The 24,942-nt window shown below is 39.9% G+C and overlaps 1 protein-coding gene across 2 annotated transcripts in view; it reads left to right on the top strand.

Annotated features, from left to right (window-relative positions):
• The window catches only part of ALG9 (ALG9 alpha-1,2-mannosyltransferase), a 96,241-nt gene that overhangs the window by 54,819 nt on the left and 16,480 nt on the right, over nt 1–24,942 (top strand). For both annotated transcript variants that reach the window (XM_079928104.1, XM_079928105.1), the window contains exon 14: nt 16,198–16,328. In XM_079928104.1, coding sequence (XP_079784230.1) covers nt 16,198–16,328 — 131 coding nt within the window. The remainder of the gene's footprint in view (nt 1–16,197; nt 16,329–24,942) is intronic.

The following is a 24,942-nucleotide window of genomic DNA, read 5'->3' as shown; positions in this document are numbered from 1 at the left end:
TAGTTCTTTCTTTGTCCCCACACGACATTCTAAGCTGTAATAAATTTATTGTTTGGTACAACTGTTAAACCCATTCCTGTTGTTATTTTTTCTCAGTCTTCAGCCTCCTCCACAGCCTTTCTGTGGCTTTTGAAGTCCACTCTCCCCGAGTTTCAAAACAGTGTACTTCTTTGATCCTTCTCCTACGACCTCTCTAAGGGGTCTTTTCATACCCTACTTCTGCCACTTTCTTCTGCCCAGTACTTTAGGTATCTCCCCAAACTTTTTCTGGGGTCTTCTGCTCCTCTCTCTTCTTTCTTCTCTTTTCCTACCCTTTCACCTTTTCCTCCCTCATCTTTCACTTTTTTATTCATGCACTCTTGGGTACATTTGTTAAATATATATTTACTTAGCACCTACTGTGTGCTTTGTACTATGCTAGGTACTAGGTTTTGGAATGCATGCATGAATGAGATAGATACAGCTCCAGCTTCCATAGAATTTACTATTTTCCCAATTGATTCATAAATTATAATTATGCAGTGTTTTAATGGAGAAGTATTGGTTGATATGAGAGCATGTAATTTAGGGACCTGTCCTAGTTTAAGTGGACAGTGAAGTCTTCCCTAGGAAATCATTTTTAGCTAAAATCTAAAGGGTGAGTAGGAATTTCTGAGGTAGAAGCAGGGAGTGTTCCAGGCAGTTGCAACAGAAGACTCTAACTCAGCAGATTTTCCTGGCGGTGCAGCGGTTAAGACTCCGTGCTCCCAATGCAGGGGGCCCGGGTTTGATCCCTGGTCAGGGAACTAGATCCCGCATGCCGCCACTAAAAGATCTCTCTGCTGCAACTAAAGATCCCACATGCTGCAACTAAAAGACCCCTCGTGCCACAGCTAAAGATCCCACATGCCACAACTAAAAGGTTCCTCGTGCCACAACTAAAGATCCCGCGTGCTGCAACAAAAAGATCCCGTTTGCCGCAACTAAGACCTGGTGCAGCCAGATAGATAGATATCTAGATAGGTAGATAAATAAATATTAAAAAAAAAATTCTTAACTCAGTATTCTAGTCACATGGGCCTTCTTTCAGTTCCTTGAATACACCATGTTTCTTCCCACCTCAGGTGATGAAACACAAGTTACCACCTTTTCTCAATCTTACCTAAACTGATTCTTCACTGCAATTCCTTCTTTTCCCCAGTTCACTGCATTAGAAGTCTTGGTGTCATTGATTTCCTTTGAAATAGACCTGAGATCTACCCTTTCTGCTTCCTTCATTTGCTCTGCCTGCCATAGGGCTTCAAGGTATGGTCGCTTCACAGCTGGATACTGTGATAGTGACTAGAGTCCTTCCAGCCTTCTCCTCCAACATTTCCTTGCCCCACCCTCCCCAGCATAGCCAATACGGACCTCTCGTTCTGAGACCCGTTTTTAATTATATTACTTCTTGGTTAAAAAACCTAGAGTAGATTCCTGGTGCACAAAATCCAGATTCCCCTAATTTGGGTCCTCGGTTATCAGTCCTCAGACTGCCTCTCTAGTTTTGTTTCTCAACACACACCTCCTGGGACAAGCAGATATTCCACCTCTTTCCCCTGTAAACCATGCTCCTTTCTGCCTTTGTTCTCTGTTCTAACATTTGCCACCGTCTCCAGGAAAGCTTTTCAACTAGTGTAGCCCCCAGTGATTTCTTCATCTCTGAACTCTACTTGTAATACTATCTGCATTTCATATGTGCTAATATTATTTCCTGACCTAAATTTTAAGTTTAAAAACAGAGACATGTCTTACAGGAATTTTACATACCCTGCTTTAGGATTCACCTAAGTATAGGTACTTAATAAAGGCTTTGATGATGCCCAGAAGACTGACTTTTCCAGTTTTTTTAAATTGAAGTATAGTTGATTTATAATATTGCATCAGTTTCAGGTGTACAGCATAGTGATTCAGGGTTTCTGCAGATTATATTCCATTATAGGTTATTACAAGATAATGGGTATAATTCCCTGTGCTATACAGTAAAGCCTTGTTGCTTATCTATTTTATGTGTAGTAGTTTCTATCTGTTAATCCCATACTCCTAATTTGTCCCTCCCCTCTCCCCCTTCCCTTTGGTAACAGTAAGTTTCTTTTCTATTTCTTTGAGTCCAGAAGATTCATTTCGATATTATTTAGTGGAGGTTGCTAATCAAGGATTATGAGTCGTTAATATTGTAACTGTTGTGTCCTACACATTGGGCATAACTTGAATTGACAGTAAACACCAACCTAGGTTGACAACAGGAATAATTCATTGTAACGGGCTCTAATGCTCCAAGGTTCTTTTATATTAGTCAAGTTCTCACATTTCACAGAAGTAATTAGTATTCCTTCTAATATTACAGCTATTTGCATACTAGTCCTTTATAGTTTGCAAGTTTTATTTAAACGAATCATCTCATTTAATCCTTAGTACAACTCTTTGAGGTAAATGGTATTATCCTTTTTCCTTTTAAACAAATCATCTCATTTAATCCTCATTACAACCCTTTGAGGTAAATGGTATTATCCTTATTTTTTACTGAAGAAGAAGTTGAGATATAAAAAACTTAAATCAGTGTGAGTCACCCAGCTAGTTTATTTTGGAGCCCAGACCAGAACCTAGGCCTCTGACTTAGAGTTCCTCTTCTAATTTTAAAAAAATTTATTTATTTATTTTTATGTAGTTTTTTTTATTGGAGTAAAATTGCTTTACAACGTTGTGTTAGTTTCTGCTGTACAATGAAGTGAGTCAGCTATACGTATACATATATCCCCATATCCCCTCCCTCTTGAACCTCGCTCCCACCCCCCACCCCATCTGACGCAGCTAGGTCATCACAGAGCACTGAGCTGAGCTCCCTGTGCTATACAGCAGGTTCCCACTAGCTATCTGTTTTACACATGGTAGTGTACTTATGTCAAACCTAATCTCCCAATTCATCCCACCCTCCCCTTCCCCCTCTGTGTCCACATGTCCGTTCTCTACATCTGCGTCTCTGTTCGTGCCCTACAAATAGGTTCATCTGTACCGTTTTTCTAGATTCCACATATATGCGTTAATATACAGTATTTGTTTTCCTCTTTCTGGCTTATTTCACTCTGTATGACAGACTCTAGGTCCATCCACATCTCTACAAATGACCCAATTTTGTTCCTTTTTATGGCTGAGTAATATTCCATTGTATATATGTACCACATCTTTATCCATTCATCTGTCGTTGGACATTTAGGTTGTTTCCATGTCCTGGGTATTGTAAATAGTGTTGCAGTGAACATTTGGGTACGTGTGTCCTTTTGAATTATGGTTTTCTCAGCAAACCCAGTGGGATTTCTGGGTCATATGGTAGTTCTGTTTTTAGTTTTTTAAGGAATCTCTATACTGTTCTCCATAGTGGCTGTATTAATTTACATTCCCACCAGCAATGCAAGAGGATTCCCTTTTCTCCACACCCTCTCCAGCATTTATTGTCTGTAGATTTTTTGATGATGGCCATTCTGACTAGTGTGAGGTGATACCTCATTGTAGTTTTGATTTACATTTCTCTAATAATTAGTGATCTTGAGCATCTTTTCATGTGCCTCTTGGCCACCTATATGTCTTCTTTGGTGAAATGTCTATTTAGGTCTTCCACCCATTTTTTAATTGGGTTGTTTGTTTTTTTGATATTGAGCTGCATGAGCTGTTTGTATATTTTGGGGATTAATTCTTTGTCCGTTCTTCATTTGCAAATATTTTCTCCCATTCTGAAGGTTGTCTTTTTGTCTTGTTTATGGTTTCCTTTGCTGTAGAAAAGCTTTTAAGTTTAATTAGGTCCTATTTGTTTATTTTTTAATTTTCATTACTCTAGGAGGCGGATCAAAAAAGATCTTCCTGTGGTTTATGTCAAAGAGCATTTTTCCTGTTTTCCTCTACGAGTTTTATAGGATCTGGCCTTACATTTAGGTCTCTAATCCATTTTGAGTTTATTTTTGTGTATGGTGTTAGGTAGTATTCTAATTTCATTCTTTTACATGTAGCTGTCCAGTTTTCCCAGCATCACTTATTGAAAAGGCTATCTTTTCTCCATTGTATGTTCTTGTCTCTTTTGTCATAAATTAGGTGACCATATGTGCGTGGGTCTATCTCTGGGCTTTCTGTCCTCTACCATTGATCTGTATTTCTGTTTTTGTGCCAGTACCATACTGTCTTGATTACTGTAGCTTTGTAGTATAGTTTGAAGTCACAGAGCCTGATTCCTCCAGCTCTGCTTTTCTTTCTCAAGATTGCTTTGGCTGTTTGGGGTCTTTTGTTTTCCATACGAATTGTAAAATTTTTTGTTCTAATTTTGTGAAGCATGACATTGGTAGTTTGATAGGGATTGCACTGAATCTGTAGATTGCTTTGGGTAGTATAGTCATTTTCACAATATTGATTCTTCCAATCCAAGAACATGGTGTATTTCTCCATCTGTTTATGTCATCTTTAATTTCTTTCATCAGTGTTTTATAGTTTTCTGAGTACAAGTCTTTTGCCTCTTTAGGTAGGTTTATTCCTAGGTATTATATTCTTTTTGTTGCGATGGTAAATGGGATTGTTTCCTTAATTTGTCTTTCTGATTTTTTGTTGTTAGTGTATAGGAATGCCAGAGATTTCTTAATTTTGTATTCTGAAACCTTACCAAATTCGTTGATTTGTTTTCTGGTGACATCTTTAGGATTTTCTATGTATAGTATCATGTCATCTGCAAACAATGACAGTTTTTCTTCTTTTCCAATTTGTATTCCTTTTGTTTCTTTTTCTTCTCTGATTGCTGTGGCTAGGACTTGCAAAACTATATTGAATAAGAGTGGCGAGAGTGGACATCCTTGTCTTGTTCCTGATCTTAGTGGAAGTGCTTTCAGTTTTTCACCATTGAGTATGATGTTTGCTGTCGGTTTGTCATATATGAGCTTTATTATCTTGAGGTAGTTTCCCTCTATGCCCACTTTCTGGGGAGTTTTTATCATAAATGGGTGTTGAATTTTTGTCAAAAGCTTTTTCTGCATCTATTGAGATGATCATATGGTTTTTATTCCTTAATTTGTTAATATGGTGTATCAACATTGGTTGATTTGCGTATATTGAAGAATACTTTCATTCCTTGGATAAATCCCACTTGATCATGGTGTATGATCCTTTTAATGTGTTGTTGGATTCTGTTTGCTAGTATTTTGTTTGGGATTTTTGCCTCTGTGTTCATTAGTGACATTGGCCTGTAATTTTCTTTTTTTGTGATTCCTTTGTCTGGTTTTGGTATCAGGGTGTTGGTGGCTTCATAGAACAAATTTGGGAGTGTTCCTCCCTCTGCAGTTTTTGGAAGAGTTTGAGAAGGATTGGTCTTAGCTTTTCTCTAAATGTTTGGTAGAATTCGTCTGTGAAGCCATCTGGTCCTGGACTTTTGTTTGTTGGAAGAGCTTAATTACAGTTTCAATTTCATTACTTGTGATAGATCTGTTTATATTTTCTAATTCTTCCTGGTTCAGTCTTGGAAAGTGTACCTTTCCAAGGATTTGTCCATTTCTTTGTGGTTGTCCATTTTATGGGCATATAGTTGTTTGTAGTAGTCTCTTATAATCCTTTGTATTTCTGTGGTGTCAGTTGTGATTTCTCCTTTTTCATTTCTAATTTTATTGATTTGCATCCTGTCCCTTTTTTTCTTGATGTGTCTGGCTAAAGGTTTATCAATTTTGTTTATCTTCTCAGAGAACCAACTCTTAGTTTTATTGATCTTTGCTATTGTTTTCTTCATTTCTATTTCATTTATTTCTGCTCTCATCTTTATGATTTCTTTCTTTCTACTGACTTTGACTTTTCTTCGTTCTTTCTCTGGTTGCTTTAGTTGTAAGGTTAGATTGTTTATTTGAGATTTTTCTTGTTTCTTGAGGTGAGATTAAATTGCTATAAAATTCCCTCTTAGAACTGATTTTGCTGAGTCCTATACGTTTTGGGTCGTCGTGTTTTCATTGTCATTTGTTTCTATGTATTTTTTTATTTCTTCTTTGACTTCTTCAGTGATGTCTTGGTTATTTAGTAGCACACTGTTTAGCCTCCATATATTTGTGGTTTTTACAGTTTTTTTTCCTGTAATTGATTTTGAATCTCATAGCGTTGTGGTCAGAAAAGATGCTTGATATGATTTCAGTTTTCTTAAATTTTCCGAGGCTTGATTTTTGACTCAAGATGTGATAGATCCTGGGGAATGTTCCGTGTGCACTTGAGAAGAAAATGTATTCTGCCACTTTTGATGGAATGTCCTGTAAATATCAGTTAAATCTATCTGGCTTACTGTGCCATTTAAAACTTGTGTTTCCCTGTTTATTTTCTGTTTGGATGATCTGTCCATTGGTGTAAGTGGGGTGTTAAAGTCCCCCACTATTATTATGTTACTGTCAATTTCCCCTTTTATGGTTGTTAGCATTTGCCTTATGTATTGAAGTGCTCCTTTGTTGGGTGCATAAATATTTATAATTGTTATAGCTTCTTCTTGGGTTGATCCCTTTATCATTACATAGTGTCCTTCCTTATCTCTTGTAACAGTCTTTATTTTAAAGTCTATTTTATCTGATATGAATATTGCTACTCCAGCTTTCTTTTGATTTCCATTTGCATGGAATATCTTTTTCTATCCCTTCACTTTCAGTCTGTATGTGTTCCTAGGTCTGATGTGGGTCTCTCGTAGACAGCATATATATGGGTCTTGTTTTTGTATCCATTCAGCCAGCCTGTGTCTTTTGGTTGGAGCATTGAATCCATTTACATTTAAGGTAATTATTGATTTGTATTCTCCTATTACCATTTTCTTAATTGTTTGGGTTTGTTTTTGTGGGTCTTTTTCTTCTCTTGTGTTTCCCACCTAGAGAAGTTCCTTTAGCATTTGTTGTAAAGCTGGTTTGGTGATGCTGAATTCTCTTAGCTTTTGATTGTCTGTAAAGCTTTTGATTTCTCAGTCAAATCTGAATGAGTTACTTGCTGGGTAGAGTAATCTTGCTTGTAGATTTTTCTCTTTCATCACTTTAAGTATATCCTGCCACTCCCTTCTGGCCTGCAGAGTTTCTGCTGAGAAATCAGCTGATAACCTTATGGGGATTCCTTTGTATGTTATTTTCTGCTTTTCCCTTGCTGCTTTTAATATTTTTTCTTTGAATTTAATTTTTGTTCGTTTGATTAGTATATGTCTTGGTGTGTTTCTCTTAGGGTTTATCCTGTATGAGACTCTCTGCACTTCCTGGGCTTGGGTGACTATTTCCTTTCCCATGTGAGGGAAGTTTTCCACTATAATCTCTTCAGATATTTTCTCAGACCCTTTCTTTTTCTCTTCTTCTTCTGGGACCCCTATAATTTGAATGTTGGTGCATTTAGTGTTGTCCCAGAGGTCTCTTAGATTGTCTTCAGTTCTTTTCATTCTTTTCTCTTTATTCTGCTCCTTGGCAGTTATTTCCACCATTCTGTCTTCCAGCTCAGTTATTCGTTCTTCTACCTCAGTTATTCTGTTCTTGATTCCTTCTAGTGTATTTTTCATTTCAGTTATTGTGTTGTTCATCTCTGTTTTTTTGTTCTTTAGTTCTTCTAGATCTTTGTAAACATTTCTTGTATTTTCTCAATTGATGCCTCCATTCTATTTCTGAGATTCTGGATCATCTTTACTATCATTACTCTGAATTCTTTTTCAGGTAGGTTGCCTATTTCCTCTTCATTTATTTGGTCTCGTAGGTTTTTACCTTGCTCTTTCATCTGTGATATATATATATATATATATATATATATATTTTTTTTTTTTTTTTTTTTTTTTTTTTAATGGGTGAGATTGTGTTCCTGTCTTACTGGTTGTTTGGCCTGAGGCTTCCATCACTGGAGTTTGTAGGCTGTTGGGTAGAGGTGGGTCTGGTGCCAAGAATGAGGAACTCCAGGAGACCTCATTCCTATGACTATTCCCTGGTGTCTGAGATTCTCTGTTAATCCAGTGGTTTGGACTCAGAGCTCCCACCACAGGAGCTCAGGCCTGACCCCTGTCTCATGCACCAAGATCCCACAAGCCATGCAGGGTGGCAAAAAAAAAAAAAAAAGGAAAAATAGCAGAACAATAACAAAGAGTAAAAAATAAAATAAGATTAGAAAACTAACAGATATGTTACAAAGAATAAAAAAATAAAAATATAGATGAAACAAGAACTGGAAGGTAAAACAGAACCATAATAGTAAAAAAGAGGAGAAAAGGAAAAAAAGCCTTGGCTGTGGAGGGTGAGGCTTAGGCAGGGGCGGGGTTTAGGCAGTGGGCAGGGCCTTTGCTTAGGACCACAGGGCCGGAAAAGGCCCTGGGGGGTTGGGGGTGGGGCTTAGGCTCATCTCAGCTGGAGGGGGCCAGGAGTGCCTCTGGCCTTCGAGGGCAGAGGGCCAGGGCCAGGACGCCAGCAGGATCACTGGGCCCAAGTGGGTGGGGGAAACGCCAGCCAGCTGTGTTTCCCCCTGATCCTCCCATCTGAGAGGGCCCCTCCCTGTTGGCCTCTCTTCTTCTTTGCCCATCCCTCCCTCCTATGCCCCTAGGATCCACATGGCGGAGGGGGCCCCAGAAAGCAGGGGAGCAGACCTGGAATCCTAGTAGGCTTCCCAGGGCCAAGTGGGCAGGGGAGATGCCCGCTGGGCCTCCCCTGATCCTCTGGTCCTGGAGGATTCCCCCCATCATCTGCCTCCCCTCCTCTTCCCCCCCACCCCGCTCCCTCCCTCCCATGCCCCTAGGAACCATGAGGCTGGAGAGGACCCCGGGGAATGGAGAGCCAGACCTGGGAGCCCAGCAGTCTTCCCAGGCCTGGGTGAGTGGGGGAAATGCCCTCTGCACCTCCCTGGATCCTCCAGTCTTTGAGGGCCCCTCCTGCCAGCTTCTCCTCTTCTCCCCCCACCTCCCTCCTACACCCCTAGGACCAACGTGGCCCAGAGTGGGGCTCGGATGGTGGAGGACCCTTCCTGGGAGCCCCACAGGCTTCCCGGGCCCGACTGGGCAGGGAAATGTCTTGGAGGATCAGGGTTCCTCCAGGCGTGAGAACCCCTCCCCACTCCCAGCCACCCCTCAGAGGCTCCAGTCCTGTCTAGCCTCCACTTTGCCTCCCCTCTCACTCCCCCTATGTCCTGCCTGGTCGCTGAGGGGTTCTTCCTGTCTCCTTAGGCGGTCAGGTCCCCCACTAGCATCTGGCAGGCGCCCTAGTTGTGGGGAGACACGAACTCCACGTCCACCCCCACTGCCATCTTGACCGGAAGCCTCTAATTTTTTAAATAAAATTTTTTTTCGGCTTTATTGAGGTATAATTGACAAATAACATTGTGTAAGTTTAAGGTATACAATGTGATGATTTGGTATATGTATATATTGTGAAATGATTACCACAATAAGTTAGTTAAGGCATCCATCACCTCATGTAGTTACCATTTTTTTGTGGTGAGAACATTTAAGGTCTACTCTCTTAGGTGATTTCAAGTATGCAACACTGTATTGTTCACTGTAGTCACCATGCTGTACATTAGGTCCCTAAAACTTCATCATCTATAACTGAAATTTGACCAACATCTCTCCATTTCCCCCAGTCCCTCGCAACCACCATTCCACTTTGTTTCTATGAGTTCAACATCAGGGGCGCAGATATTGCTTCAAGGTAGTGATTTCATTTCTTTCAGATACATACCAAAAGTGGGATTGCTGGATGATATGGTAGTTCTATTTTTGATTTTTTTGAGGAACCTCCATACTGTTTTCCATCATGGCTATGCGAGTTCCCGTTCCTACCAACAGCACAAGGGTTCTCTTTTCTCCACATATTCGCCATTGCTTGTTATCTCTTGTCTTTTTGATGATAGCCATTCTGTCAGGTATGAGGTGATAATCTCATTGTGGTTTTGTTTTGCATTTCCCTGATGATTGGTGATATTGAGCACCTTTTTGTGTACCTGTTGGCCATTTGTATGTCTTCTTTGGAAAAGGGTCTATTCAGGTCCTTTGCCCATTTTAAATCATATTATTTGGCTTTTTGCTGTTGAGTTGTATGAGTGCCTTATAAATTTTGGGTATTAACCCCTTATCAGATATATGGTTTCCAAATACTTTTTGTCTTTCCATAGGTTGCCTTTTTATTTGGGGCTCCTTTTTTAACCACTGTATTTCTCCTCTATTAGAGAATCTGCCCTTGATCATACTTGACCATTTTCTGCCAAAGACCTTTGTCCTTGTGTATTTTAGTTGTTCAGTAACTGATTCCTAGAAAAAAAGAATGTTCAGCAGCTGCTTCTCAGGAAGCATGAAAAGAGGTTACATTTTTTTAAATGGATTAGTATTTCAATTAATATGATTTTGCCTTAGTATCTTTCTAAAAACTTTAAATGAAATTTGCATATGGATGGTGTGATGAGTGAAGCCTAAAGCTAACTGGTGTAGTTGGGTATTAATTAGTTACTACCCACATCTCTGGTAGACCATGTATCCAGCACCAAAACTAGATAATCAGAATTGTAGTATGCCTAGCCAGAAAAGGCCAGGCTGAGGTCAAGTATTGAAATGTCATACTCAGAGCTCCCTCACCAAAGGAGGTCTAGGCATGAGACCATGAATCTTTACCCCTTGCTGGTTCTATTTGATTACAGAGACATGGTGCTGGCAGAGCTTTTAAAAACTTGTTTCATGTTTTTAAAATCCTTGGGAGCTACAGAGTGGGTGTTCAGACCAAAAAGGCTGCTTCCTGGAGTGTTTATGCAAAGGGTCATTTTTAGAGAGTTATGAGGAATGGAATTGGGTCTGACGTCAATTCTCAGTGTGCTTTCTCTCCCCGGAGGAATAGCCCATATGTAGAGACAGATGTGAGACTGAAGTCTCTTTTACATATAAATAATGCTAGGAGAGAATGAGAACATTACTGTGAGTTAGAGGTTGGGGAAGAACCAAGTTTACTGTAAGCCAGAGATGACCAAGTTGTTTTTTATACGCACTTTTTCAAACATTCAATTGTGTATAACCCATAAGCCTAAATGTGCACAAAACATAAATGTACAGTAAATTAATAATAATTAATAATAATAGAACAAATACCTGTGTAATCATCCCAGGTCAAATACTAGAACATTACCAGCACCCAGAAGCTCCCCCAACAATTCCTTTTGATCACTACCCAGTTCCCCCTTCAGGAGTCTCCTGACTTTTATGGTCATAATCTCCTTGCTTTTCTCTTTAGATTTACCGCTTTTATATGCATTCCTAAACAACATAAATTCATTTTGCCTATTTTTGAGCTTCACATACATGGAATCATATTGCATTTTTATGTGTCTTGATCCTTTTACTTAATGTTTTGTTTGTAATTACCCATTGTTGAATATAGCTGTAGTTTGTTCTCTTTTATTAGAGTATTTCATTGTATGACTATATTATTTTACTTTTGGTAGTTGTTTGGTTCTTTCCAGTCTGGGCCAGCTGTAAATAATGCCACTTTGAACGTTCTTTTTTTTTAAACAAATTTATTTATTTTTGGCTGCATTTGGTCTTCGTTGCTGCACGTGGGCTTTTTCTAGTTGTGGTGAGCAGGGGCTACTCTTCGTTGTGGTGTGCAGGCTTCTCATTGCGTTGACTTCTCTTGTTGAGGAGCATGGGCTCTAAGTGTGCAGGCTTCAGTAGCTGTGGCACGTGGGCTCAGCAGTTGTGGCTTGCGGGCTCTGGAGTGTAGGCTTAGTAGTTGTGGCTCACGGGCTTAGCTGCTCCACGGCATGTGGGATCTTCTCAGACCAGGGATCAAACCCATGTCCTCTGCATTGGCAGGCGGATTGTTAACCACTGCGACACCAGGGAAGTCCCCACTTTGAACATTCTTGAACTTGTCTTTTGGTTCATGAATTCCCGTTGGATATACATTACCTTGAACCATGTGAAATTACCTTTTTTTTTTTTCCTGTGTCGTGCAGCTTGCAAATTCTTAGTGTCCTGCCCAGGGATCGAACCTGTGCCTCCCTGCAGTGGAAGCGCAGAGTCCTAACCACTGGACTGCCAGGGAAGTCCCTGAAAGTATCATTTTTGTGGATCAGTCACATATTAATGATTCCATATGGTTCATTGTAATACCTAGGAGTAGAATTGTTGGATCATAAGAATTGCGTATGTTCAATTTTAGTAGATTCTGCCAAATAGTTTTCTAAAAATCTTGTACCAACTTAATCTCCCTCCAGCAACGTATAAGAATTGTTCCACATTCTGGCCTACATTTGGTATTGTAATTTTTCGTTGTAGTTTTGATTTGTATTTCCTTGGTTACTCATGAGGTTGAGTACTGTTTCATTTGTTTTTGGCTGTTTAGATTTCTTCTTATGAAGTACCTATTCAAGTCATTTGCCTATTTTTCTGTTGAATGGTCCATTTTTGTCTTACTGATCAGCAGGTGTTCTTTATATATTCTAGATATGAATACTTGATTGTTAATGTGTCACATGTATCTTCTTCCATTCTGTGTCTCATCTCTTTACTCTCTTATTCGTGTCTTTGATGAACGGATATTCCCAATTTTAAGGTAGCCAAATTTATTCATCATTTTTTTTATAGTTAATACTTTTTGTGTTTGTCTAAAATGATTTTTGCCATACGTAAGATTTTGACGATAGTCTGCCATATTATCTTCCAAGAGCTTTGTTTTTCACATTTAGTTCTGTAATCCATCTGAAGTTGATTTTTTTTACATTATCAATTTTTTTATTGATGTATAGTTGATTTACAACGTTGTATTAATTTCTGCTATACAGCAAAGTGATTCAGTTATATATAGATATAGATATATACACACATATTCTTTTTTATATTCTTTCCCACTATGGTTTACCATGGGATATTGAATATAGTTCTTTGTGCTATACAGTAGGACCTTGTTGTTTATTCATTGTGTACAGAGGTCCAATTTCATTTTTCCCCCAATGGATATCCAGTTGTCCCAGCACCAATTAGTGAAGAGAGATACTCTCACCACTGCTCTGAGGTGTCACTTCTGTCATAGATCAGGGTCCATATGTGCCTGTATCTGTTCCAGGCTCTGTTCTATTCAGTGGTCTGTTATATTCCTGCACTAATACCTCATTGTCTTAATTACTATAACTTTATAGTAAATAAGTCCCCACCTTGTTCTTTTCTAAGAGTGCCTTGGCTATCCTTGTCCTTTTGCATTTCCATATACATTTTAGACTCAGCTTGTCAAGTTTCATCAAAAAAGTCTGTTGGCATTTTTATTGAGATTGCATTTAATCTATCAATTTATTTAGAATTTACATCTTTATAATAGTGAGTCTTAAATCTAGAAATAAGGTTTATCTCTCCATGTAATAAGGTCTACTTTATTGTTTATCAAAAAATTTTTTGAGGTAAAGTTCATATTTCAACAATATTTTATCATCAAATTTACCATTTTAATCATTTTTAGGTATACACTTCAGTTGCATTAAGAACAGTCACACTGTTGTGCAACCATCACCACTCTCTACCTCCAGAACTTTTTCAGTGGCTTTCAGTACATTCATAATGTTATACGACCACCAGCACTATCTAATTTCAGAGCATTTCATCATCTCCTCCCCCCCCCAAAAAAACCCCCATGTGCATTAAGTTGTCACTCCTCCAGTCCTTAGCAACCACTAATCTGCCTTCTGTCTTCATGGATTTGCCTCTACTGGACATTTCATGTTAAGTGGAGTCACACAAAATATGGTCTTTTGTGTCTCATTTCTTTCACTCAGCACAATGTTTTCAAGGCTCATCTTTGTTGTAGTATGTACCCTTTTTAAGACTGAATAATATTCCATTGCATGTATATACCACATTTTGATTATATGAATATACCATATTATAAATTCATCAGTTGATAGACTAGTCAATAAAATTCTATAATTCTTTACAGAGGACTTGCCCATATTTCGTTAGATTTATTCCAAGACACATGTTTTCAAATCCTTTTAAATGATATTTTTATAATGTAATTTGAAAATACATAATTTTTTAAAATGTAATTTAATATGTTGTTTACCACTGTTATATAGGAACATATGATGTTAATTTTACATTCTATAAATAGTTTAAAGTTTGATAAACTCTCTTAATCCCCAAAATTTATGTTGATTCTTTTGGATTTTATATATATCAATCATTGTGATGAATGAAGGACTTTTGTTTGTTTCTTTTCATTTCTTCTGCCATTTGTTTCTTCCTTGTATCTTACCCTGCTGACTAGAACCTCTAGTACAGTGTTGAATAGAGTAATGATAATAAGCAGCCTTGACGTTTTCCTGATTCCAAAGGAAAAGCTTTCAACCCTTCACTGTTAAATATGAGATTTGTTATGTTTCTATTCATATTTCAAATGATTTTTATCTTGGCTGAAACCTGGATTTCTAGGACAAATCATTTTTGGTTTTAATTTTTAAGAAACATTTAAATGAGCTCCTGAGGGTACTTCCCCTCTGATTCGGTCATTTTTGGCAGTCTTGATGTATGACTTTGGAAGTCACACTGACCTGAGTCCAAATATGGCTCTACTATAAACTCATGTGATTTTGGTTAGGATTATAAATCCTTTTAGGGCAAGAACTGCATGCTATTTATTTAATTCTGTATCATTAGCTTTAACTTACTAATGCCTCGTACATTGTAGGGGCTTAATATAGATCTTGAAAAAAATGAAGTTACATAATTTGTCTCTGAGTCTTGGCTTCCTCATTTATAAAATAGGAATTAATAATCCCCTATAGGCCTTTATATAATGATTTAAAAAATAGTATGTGTAACATAGTTGCATGTAAAAAATGCAACTTTCCTTTGAGATTTACTTTTCTTTAGCTGACTACATTAGTAATTAAGAGGGTTCTGGGATCCACTTTCTAATATTGAGTGTTGGGGGGGTTCTCCACAGTAACAGCAATTCTCAGACACCATCTGGGTGTCTTACAACTCAACACAATTCTTACACTGCCTACTCAGAGATACCATCAGATTCCACAGATTGAGGGCTCAGTCCTACAAGACTGCCCCCTTCTCCTGCCTACTTCAGACGCCAATCTTAAGCCCAGGTTGTTACCTGTTTCTGACTGCCTGGCTACAGATTGGAGCCGTGACCCCCTCCTTGAACTTTAGGTGCTGGTTGTAAGTCCAGGTTGTTCCCTATACTTCTGACTGAATATAAAGCAGAGGTTCACATGACCCTCTCCTTGTGTTTGATTAATTTGCTAGAGTGGCAAAAACAGAGAAATATTTTACTTACTAGATTATTGGTTTATTATAAAAGGATATAATTCAGGAACAACCAGATGGAAGAGATGAATAGGGCAAGGTATAGGGGAAGATTGGGGATCTTCATGCCCTTTCCAGGTGCAGCACTCTTCCCGAATCTCCACGTGTTCACCAACCTGGAAGCTTTCCAAACTTGTCCTTTTAGGGTTTTATGGAGGCTTCATTACACAGGCATGATTGATTAAATCATTGGCCAATCTCCAGCCCCTCCCCCTCCCCCAGTGGCTGAAAGGTCCAACCTTCTTTTCACATGGTTAGTTCAACTGGTGACCAGCACCTCCTCCCATCTTTACAGGATTTTCAAAAGTCACCTCATTAACATAAGCTCAGTTGCGGTTGAAAGGGGCTTGTTATGAATAACAAGACACCCCTTTCACCATTATGGCTTTGAAGGGATTTCAGGAACTGAGGACAAGAGACTGAATATTATAACAAAAGATGCTCCCATTGCTCTCATGGTTTAGGAAATTACAAGGGTTTGGGGTGCTCTGAACTAGAAACATTGGAAGAAGACCAAAAAAAAATTTGATTATAAATCACAATATCACAGTAATGATTTCCATCTTTGGGTTTTTATTTAATCTCATAGAAACTTGTGTACTGTCTTTTTTGGGACTATCATTGATTTACAATATTGTGCTAGTTTCAGGTGCACAGCAAAGTGAACTTTGGCTGGGTGAGTGCATGTCTCACCCCTGCCCTCAGGAGCCTAAATAACACCCCCACACCCAGCACTCTTAGCTGAGTGAAGAGAGCACTGGTAACATTTTCTGAGGACTTAGATGTTTGTGCTTCTAAAACCCTGTGGGAATTCTTAGGATTATAGTTGATGTTTCTTACCCTGAAAGAACCTTTGCAATTACTGATGAAGAGTTGGCCTTTCTCTGTTGCAGATTGACATCAATAAATGCCATTATTTAGTGGATTTGGACACCATGAGAGAAACACCCCGGGAGCCAAAATATTCATCCAATAGAGAAGAATGGATCAACTTGGCCTACAGACCATTCCTTGATGCATCTAGGTATGTGGCTTTAGTCCTAAGAAATGTACTGGGATTAGTAAGGGCAAAAATTGGAATCTGGGATTGAATAACTTCCAGTCCTGGGCTAAGTCTAGTAGCCATTTAATTTTATTTTTATTTGGGCCCAAACATCTTCTATTCTTGTCCAGTTCCCTGAGAAATCTAAAAGAGTGCTCTTCTTTTCTAGGCATCAGAGTACAAAGTATATTCTGGTATCATTCAAATAACAGAATCTAAACAGATAGATCCACTGAAGAAAACACAAATAAGTGTTTGATTATTTTTGGCAATCAACTTCAACTTTCTTAACCAAGAGTTTTCTAATACTGTTAGGAAGATTGACTGTGTTCTTTAAGGAGCTAGAAGTTCATATCCGCATTATTTTTGGGCTCAAGGCTCAGTCAGAGATGGGGCCAGGCCTTACTAGATCTTAAGTAGTGAGACCAAATAGACCAGGGCTTGGCTGGCTCTTCAGAAAAGCCTCAGAATTCATGATAAGAGGTTGAGTCAGGATATCCAGGTGAAGGAGTGGGGGAGAGTTAGAAAGGTGTAGGTTGTCTGTGGGCAGAGGTCCAGGTAGACAGACAGTTGAAGTTAAGGAGGTCCAGGGAGGCCTGGTGGGCAGAGCCCAGGATCCAAGAAATCAGGCAGAAACAAAAAGGTAGAGGACCAGGTCTTGAGAGGCAGGTTTGGGACTCAGAAACAGGGAAGAAAATATTTTCAGGAAGAGGGAGTGATTAGAACCTACTGATAAATCAAGTCCGTTTGATTAATATAACAATTGTTCATTGGATTTGGCAGCTGATAAAAGCCATTTTAGTGGAATGGTGGGGGCATAGGGACTTGAGAGATTGGAGGGGTCAAAGCAAAACTAGCAGGGGAGGAAGGAGGCAAGATGGCGGAGTAGAAGGACGTGAGCTTACGCCTTCTTATGGAAACACCAAAATCACAACTAACTGCTGAACAACCACTGACAAAAAAACACTGGAACCTACCAAAAAGGATAGCCTATATCCAAAGACACAGAAGAAGCCACTGCGAGATGGTAGGAGGGGTGCAATCGCAATAAAATCAAATCCCATACATGCCAAGTGGGCAACCCACAAACTGGAAAATAATTACACCACAGAAGTTCTCCCACAGGAGTGAAAGTTCTGAGCCCCCCATTGGGCTCCCCAGTCTCGGGGTCTGGCAACAGGAGGAGGAGCCCCCAGGTCTGACTTTGAAGGCCACTGGTGTTTGACCACAGGAATTCCACAGGACTGGTGGAAACAAACTTCACTCTTGGAGGGCACACACTGGGTGTCATGCACACCAGGACCCAGGGAAAAAAGTGGTGACCTCATAAGAGACTGGGCCGGGCTTACCTGTTGGGGTTGGATGGTCACCTGCAGAGGCAGGGGGCGGCTGTGGCTCACTGTGGGGACAGGGACAGTGGCTGCAGTGGCTCTGACAAGTGCTCATTGACATGGGCCTTCTAGGAGGCTGCCATTTTCTCACCAAGACCTGACCCCACCCAACAGCCTGTAGGCTCCTGAGTGCTAGGATGCCTCAGGCCAAACAACCAACAGGGTGGGAACATAGCTTCACCCATTAGCAGACAGGCTGCTTAAAATCTTTTTTTCTTAAAGATTTTTTTTTTTTTTTGATGTGGACCATTTTTAAAGTCTTTATTGAATTTGTTACAGTATTGCTTCTGCTTTATGTTTTTTGGTGTTTTGCCCCCGAGGCATGTGGGATCTTAGCTCCCTGGCCAGGGATTGAACCTGCACCCCCTGCATTGGAAAGCGGAGTCTTAACCACTGGACCGCCAGGGAAGTCCCTTAAAGTCTTCCTGAATAAACAGCTGCCCAATAATAAACACACCTCCCAGATATGGCCCTGCCCACCAGAGGGACAAGACCCAGCACTATGCACCCAGTCCCTCCCACCAGGAAAACTGCACAAGCCTCTTAGACAGCCTCATCCACCAGGGGGCAGCCAGCAGAAGCAAGAAGAAATACAGTGCTGCAGCCTGTGGAACAGAAACCACAAGCACAGAAAGTTAGACAAAATGAGATGGCAGAGGAATATGTCCCAGATGAAGGAACAAGATAAAACCCTAGAAGAACAACTAAGTAAAGTGGAGATAGGCAATCTACCTGAAAAAGGATTCAGAGTAATGATAGTAAAGATGATCCAAGATCTTGGGAAAAGAATGGAGGCACAGATTGAGAAGGTATAAGAAATATTTAACAAAGACCTAGAAGAACTAAAGAACAAACAAACAGAGAGGAACAATACAATAATTGACATGAAAAATACACTAGAAGGAATCAGTGGCAGAGTAGCTGAGGCAGAAGAACGGATAAGTGACCTGGAAGACAGAATGGTGGAAATCACTGCCATGGAACAGAATAAAGAAAAAAGACTGAAAAGAAATGAAGACAGCCTAAGAGACCTCTGGGACAACATTAAATGCACCAGCATTCGCATTATAGGGGTCCCAGAAGGAGAAGAGAAAAAGAAAGGGTCTGAGAAAATATTTAAAGAGATAATAGCTGAAAACTTTCTTAACATGGGAAACAATCATCCAAGTCCAGGAAGTGCAGAGAGCCCCAGGCAGAATAAACACAAGGAGGAACACGCTGAGACACGTATTAATCAAACTGACAAAAATTAAAGACAAAGAAAAAATATTAAAAGCAACAAGGGAAAAGCAACAAATAACGCACAAGGGAACTCCCATAAGGTTATCAGCTGATTTCTCAGCAGAAACTCTGCAGGCCAGAAGGGAGTGGCACGGTATGTTTAAAGTGATGAAAGGGAAGAACCTACAATCAAGAATACTCTTCCCAGCAAGGCTCTCATTCAGATTCAGTGGAGAAATCAAAAGGTTTATAGACAAGCAAAAGCTAAGAGAATTCAGCACCATCAGACCAGCTTTACAACAAATGCTGGAGGAACTTCTCTAGGCAGAAAACAAAGGCCACAACTAGAAACAAGAAAATTACAAATGGAAAAGCTTACCGGTAAAGGCAAACATACAGTAAAGTTAGGAAATCATCTGCACACAAATGTATCAAACCCAGCAGTTGTGAGGAGAGCACAAATGCAAGGTATTGGAAATGCGTTTGATATTAAAAGACCAGCAACTTAAAACATTACACTGCTATATCAAAACCTCATGGTAACCACAAACCAAAAATGTATAATGGATACACACACAAAAAAGAAAAAGGAATCTAAACACAACAATAAAGAAGAGAACAAAAGAGGAAGGGAAGAAACAAAGACCTACAAAAACAAATCCAAAACAATTAACAAAATGGCAATAAGAACATACATATCAATAATTACCTTAAACGTGAATGGATTAAATGCTCCAACCAAAAGACACAGACTGGCTGAATTGATACAAAAACAAGACCTGTATGTATGCTGTCTACAGGAGACCCACTTCAAATCAAGGGACACATACCGAAAGTGAGAGGATGGAAAAATGTATTCCATGCAAATGGAAATCAAAGGAAAGCTGGAGTAACAATATTCATATCAAAGCTGGAGACCCACTTCAAATCAGGGGACACATACTGAACGTGAGAGGATGGAAAAATGTATTCCATGAAAATGGAAATCAAAGGAAAGCTGGAGTAACAATATTCATATCAGAAAAGGAACACTACGTAATGATCAAGGGATCAGTCCAAAAAGAAGATATAACAACTGTAACTATATATGCTCCCAACATAGGAGCACCTCAATATATAAGGCAAATGCTAACAACATTAAAGGGAGAAATCAACAGTAACACAATAATAGTGGGGGACTTTAACACCCTACTTTCATCAAGGGACCAGATGGATTTAATTGATATTTCTAGAGCATCCATCCAAAAGCAGCAGAATACATATTCTTTTCAAGTGCACATGGAACATTCTCCAGGATTGATCACATGCTGGGCCACAAAGCGAGCCTTGGTAAATTTAAGAAAATTAAAATCGTATCAAGCATCTTTTCTGACCAAACGCTATGAGATTAGAAATCAATGACAAGAAAAAAACTGTAAAAAAACATGAACACTTGGAAGCTTAACAATATACAGCCAATCCAACAGCCAGTGGATCACTGAAGAAATCAAAGAGGAAATCAGAAAATACCTAGATAGGGCTTCCCTGGTGGTGCAGTGGTTGAGAGTCCGCCTGCCGATGCCGGGGACACGGGTTCGTGCCCCGGTCCGGGAAGATCCCACATGCCGCGGGGCGGCTGTGCCCGTGAGCCATGACCGCTGAGCCTGTGCGTCTGGAACCTGTACTCCACAACGGGAGAGGCCACAACAGTGAGAGGCCCACATACCGCAAAAAAAAAAAAAAGAAAAGAAACACCTAGATACAAATGAAAATGAAAGCACGACGATCGAAAAACCTATGGCATGTAGCAAAAGCAGTTCTAAGAGGGAAGTTTATAGCAATACAGTTTTACCTCAGGAAACAAGAAAAATCTCAAACAACGAAACCTTACAACCTAGAGCAACTAGAGAAAGAAGAACAAACAAAACCCAAAGTTAGTAGAAGGAAAGAAATCATAAAGGTAAGAGCAGAGATAAATGAAATAGACACAAAGAAAACAATAGAAAAGGTCAGTGATTGATCATGGCCTTAAGTGGGTAGGGAGGGAGCGGGGAGGGCACTGAGGGAGTGGAAGACCATGACAGGTGGTAGGATCATGGCCTGATATTCAAAAAATTGTCAGAATCAGGGCAGTAGTAGGAGAGAGCTTGAAATTCTCTTTCAAGCAGCAGTGAAGGTATGAAGTTCTATGCATCACACATATTCTTTGGTGCCTGACTTGTTTGATATAGTATTTAGGGGGCAGGTCGCTATTGTGCCTTCATTTTTGAGTTAAGAAAACTATGATGATGTGAGATCTGGGCCTGAAAATATCTCCAGCCCTGGAGGCTCAGTAGATCCCAAACAACCTTCCTGTTAACAAAGGGAAACTTAGTGGTTCACAAATACTGACCAGCAGTACCTTGGTCACAGAATAAACTCTGTTTATAGCAAATGGGGCAAGGGAGTATTTTTGAGGCAAATTTGTTTTCCTTTTGGTTTTGAAGGATTGAAGTGAGGTTCCTCATCTTCCCATTTCCCCTTTTGGTAGCACACAGGCACCACAGCTGGTAGACATGAACTGAGAGCCCATTCAAGGCAAAGAAGCCTGCTGCTTGTATGCTTCTCACTGGAGAACTGGAAATCTTTTGAGGGAAGAGCAGAAGGTGTTGGTCACCTTCCCATCTGCCTTGTGGTGAGCAGAGAGTGACCAGAGGTGACCACACAGTCACACAGTGATGTGCTTGAGCATCACTCCTCCAGGGCCCTCTGTGTTCAGCCGTCTCCTCAGCCAGAGGGAGCAGTGGACACAGTGGGAGACCATGAAATATGAGGGCCTTTCCCAGGGGTGCTACTCACTGCTCCTCACTGAACATCCTGCTTCCCTAACAAGCTAGATTTTAAGGGCAGAAATAGAGCATGACTGGCTCAGTTTGATAAACGTTTGTTGAAAATCTTCTACATGTAAGACTATGTAGACTGTGTGCAGGCGAGATGGCTTCCCTGGGAGTTTATAGTTTACTTGGGGAGGTACACCGTAGTTCAGAGAGGTGCTGTTGGGGCATCAGAGGGAGGGGTTAGTTCCAGGAGGCTATGGTGAGAGGGACTAAGGAAGACTCCAAGAGGAGGTGACATCTGAAGGTCACACTGGTGCTAAGTATGGGAGGTGGATGAAGGGAGAGAACGTTGGAGGCATACAGCCAAGTTGGGAGGCTATTCTCCTTGACTAGATGAGAGGTGAAGAGAGAGTGAACTCAGCTGCAAAGGATGGATGGACTCAGGAGGCACATTTTTGCAGAGAAAGATCAGGCCAAAGTTTAGATCCCAGAAGCCTGCAACTTTCCCCAGTGAACTGTATCAAGCTTTTAAATTTTTTCCTTTGCTCTGTTAGCAGTGAAGTACTAATCATTTTATTGTTTGCTTTCTGTGGCTGGGTTGGTCCCTAACCAGAAGCTTTCACAAGTTGAGCAGCACTTGCTAGAGGGATGAGACCCTAAGCTTATCTCCTTGTACGTCCTGTTCTCCTGTGGGTCCCTGGTGCAGCTTCATTTCCCATTTGCCCACTGAGCACACCTCTATTGTAGGTGGAGGGAAGGAGAAGGCTATTGGGGAATGCCTTCACAGATTTTCAATTTCCCATAAATTGTACTAATTTCCCCTAAACTGGAATTCTTTTCATGACCAAATGCTGAGAAAAGAAAGAAATCAGTTGGTTTAAGAACTGCAAAGGTACAGTTACTTGAAGGTATGCAAAGTATAGTGAAAAAAGCATGGGGTCAGAAGACATGTGCATTTAATCCTGGTTACTTGCTGGTTGCTCTTCTCTATTCCCAAATTTCCATATGAGTAAAACAGAGATAATATTTTACATACTTCATGGGAAAACAGAGATAATAATATTTTACATACTTTATGGGAATGTTGTAAGGATTAAATGAGAGCTGAAATATGAAAGTGTTTTTAAATTCTAAACTATTATATAAATGTCAGGCCTTCCAGTTAATTAGCAGGCTGCCTGAAGTTCCAAAGTTATGCTGATTTTCTTTACATTTCTCTTCCTCAGCATTTCCTAGTATATACTGACCTAACTGCAAAAACAGCAGGATCCTACAGCCCCATCTGCCACAGCAATTTGTAACTGTCAGCACTGTGACATCTCCTGTTGCTGACTTAGGGCCAGTCGAGCTGGACTGTACTGTCAGAGGCTGTGGGCCTCAGGGATACCACTCTGAGGTGGTGCATATGAAAGGCTCTTGGGAGATTGACCCTGGAATGCCTTTGAGCCTATTGAATGGGGCTGTTAATGTTTCCTCTGTCTTCTTGAAACAATGGTTTTTGTACTTTAGCTATTTATATAACAAGGAGAGAGAATGGTACTATCCACATGTAATAGTCACTCATGTCTTAGACCCTAGATCAGATGGGGCTGCAGGCCTACCTATTTATTATTTAGCTCTTCCTGAGGAAAGGTTTTCATAAGCCTGTGACATACCACCACATGATCTTTTTAGAAATGTAAGCAGGTTAGTTTCTCAAATGTTGAAGCCCCTAAAATTTTTTTCCAGGTTTTTTTTTTTCATTTTATTGTGTTAATTAAATTAAATTAATTTTTATTGGAGTATGGTTGATTTACAATGTTTTGTTACTTTCTGCTGTACAGCAAAGTGAATCAGTTATATCCACTCTTTTTTAGATTCTATTCCCATACAGGTCATTACAGAGAGTATTGAGTAGAGTTACCTGTGCTGTACAGTAGGTTCTTTTTTTTTTTTTAAACATCTTTATTGGAGTATAATTACTTTACAATGTTGTGTTAGTTTCTACTGTATAACAAAGTGAATCAGCTATACGTATACATATTTCCCCATATCTCCTCCCTCTTGAGCCTCCCTCCCACCTTGCCTATCCCACCCCTCTAACGTGGTCACAAAGCACCGAGCTCATCTCCCTGTGCTATGCAGCTGCTTCCCACTAGCACCCTGAGGAAACCATAATCCAAAAACAGATATATACCACACTGTTCATTGCAGCACTGTTTACAGTAGCCAGGACATGGGAGCAACCCTAAGTGTCCATCGACAGATGAATGGATAAAGAAGATGTGGCACATATATACAATGGAATTCTACTCAGCCATAAAAAGAAACGAAATTCACTTATTTGTAGTTAGGTGGATGGACCTCAAGTCTGTCATACAGAGTGAAGTAAGTCAGAAAGAGAAAAACAAATACCATATGCTAACACATATATATGGAATCAAAAAAAATGGTTCTGATGAACCTAGGGCCCAGACAGGAATAAAGATGCAGACATAGAGAATGGACTTGAGGACACGGGGCAGGGTAAGGGTAAGCTGGGACGAAGTGAGAGTAGCATTGACATATATACAGTGCCAAATGTAAAGTAGGTCCTTATTAGTTATCTATTTTATATATAGTAGTGTATATATGTCAATCCTAAATCTCCCAATCCATCTCTCCACTACCCCCTTTCTCCCTTGGTAACCATAAGTTTGTTTTCTACATCTGTGTAAGTCCCTAAAATTTAAATCTGCTTTCTTTAGAGTTCACTTTGAGTTCATTTTTTCTTTCTTCCTTTATCCATCTATCCGTCTGTCTATCTAAATGACATCCATCTAATCAGCAGATATTTTTTGAACACTGTCAGGAACTGTGATGGAGCTTAAGTATATGGTGGTGAACAGAACACACAAATTCCCTGTCCTCTTGGACCATACAGTTTAACGGGGAGGCTGGCATTAAACAAATAACCGTACAGATCAATCTGGAATTACAACCCATATTAAGTACTTTAAGAGAAGAGTACAGGGTGCTGGGAGAGAAGGAGTCAGCAGCAGGACGTCCCTGGAGTCTTCTTTTATGTCCTGAAGCCAGCTGGTTAAGCAGGTTTGGAAATCAGAAAACATTTATTGAATAGCTATTATGTCCTTGTCACAGGGCTAGATTATTTAAGGGGTATAAGAGAAGCAATTAGACACAGATTTTTACCCTTGAATAATTTACAGC

This window comes from Stenella coeruleoalba, assembly GCF_951394435.1.
Source record: "Stenella coeruleoalba genome assembly, chromosome: 8".
Lineage (NCBI taxonomy): Eukaryota > Metazoa > Chordata > Mammalia > Artiodactyla > Delphinidae > Stenella > Stenella coeruleoalba.
The sequence above is the reverse complement of the archived record's forward strand: the minus strand, read 5'-3'. Positions and strand labels throughout refer to the sequence as shown.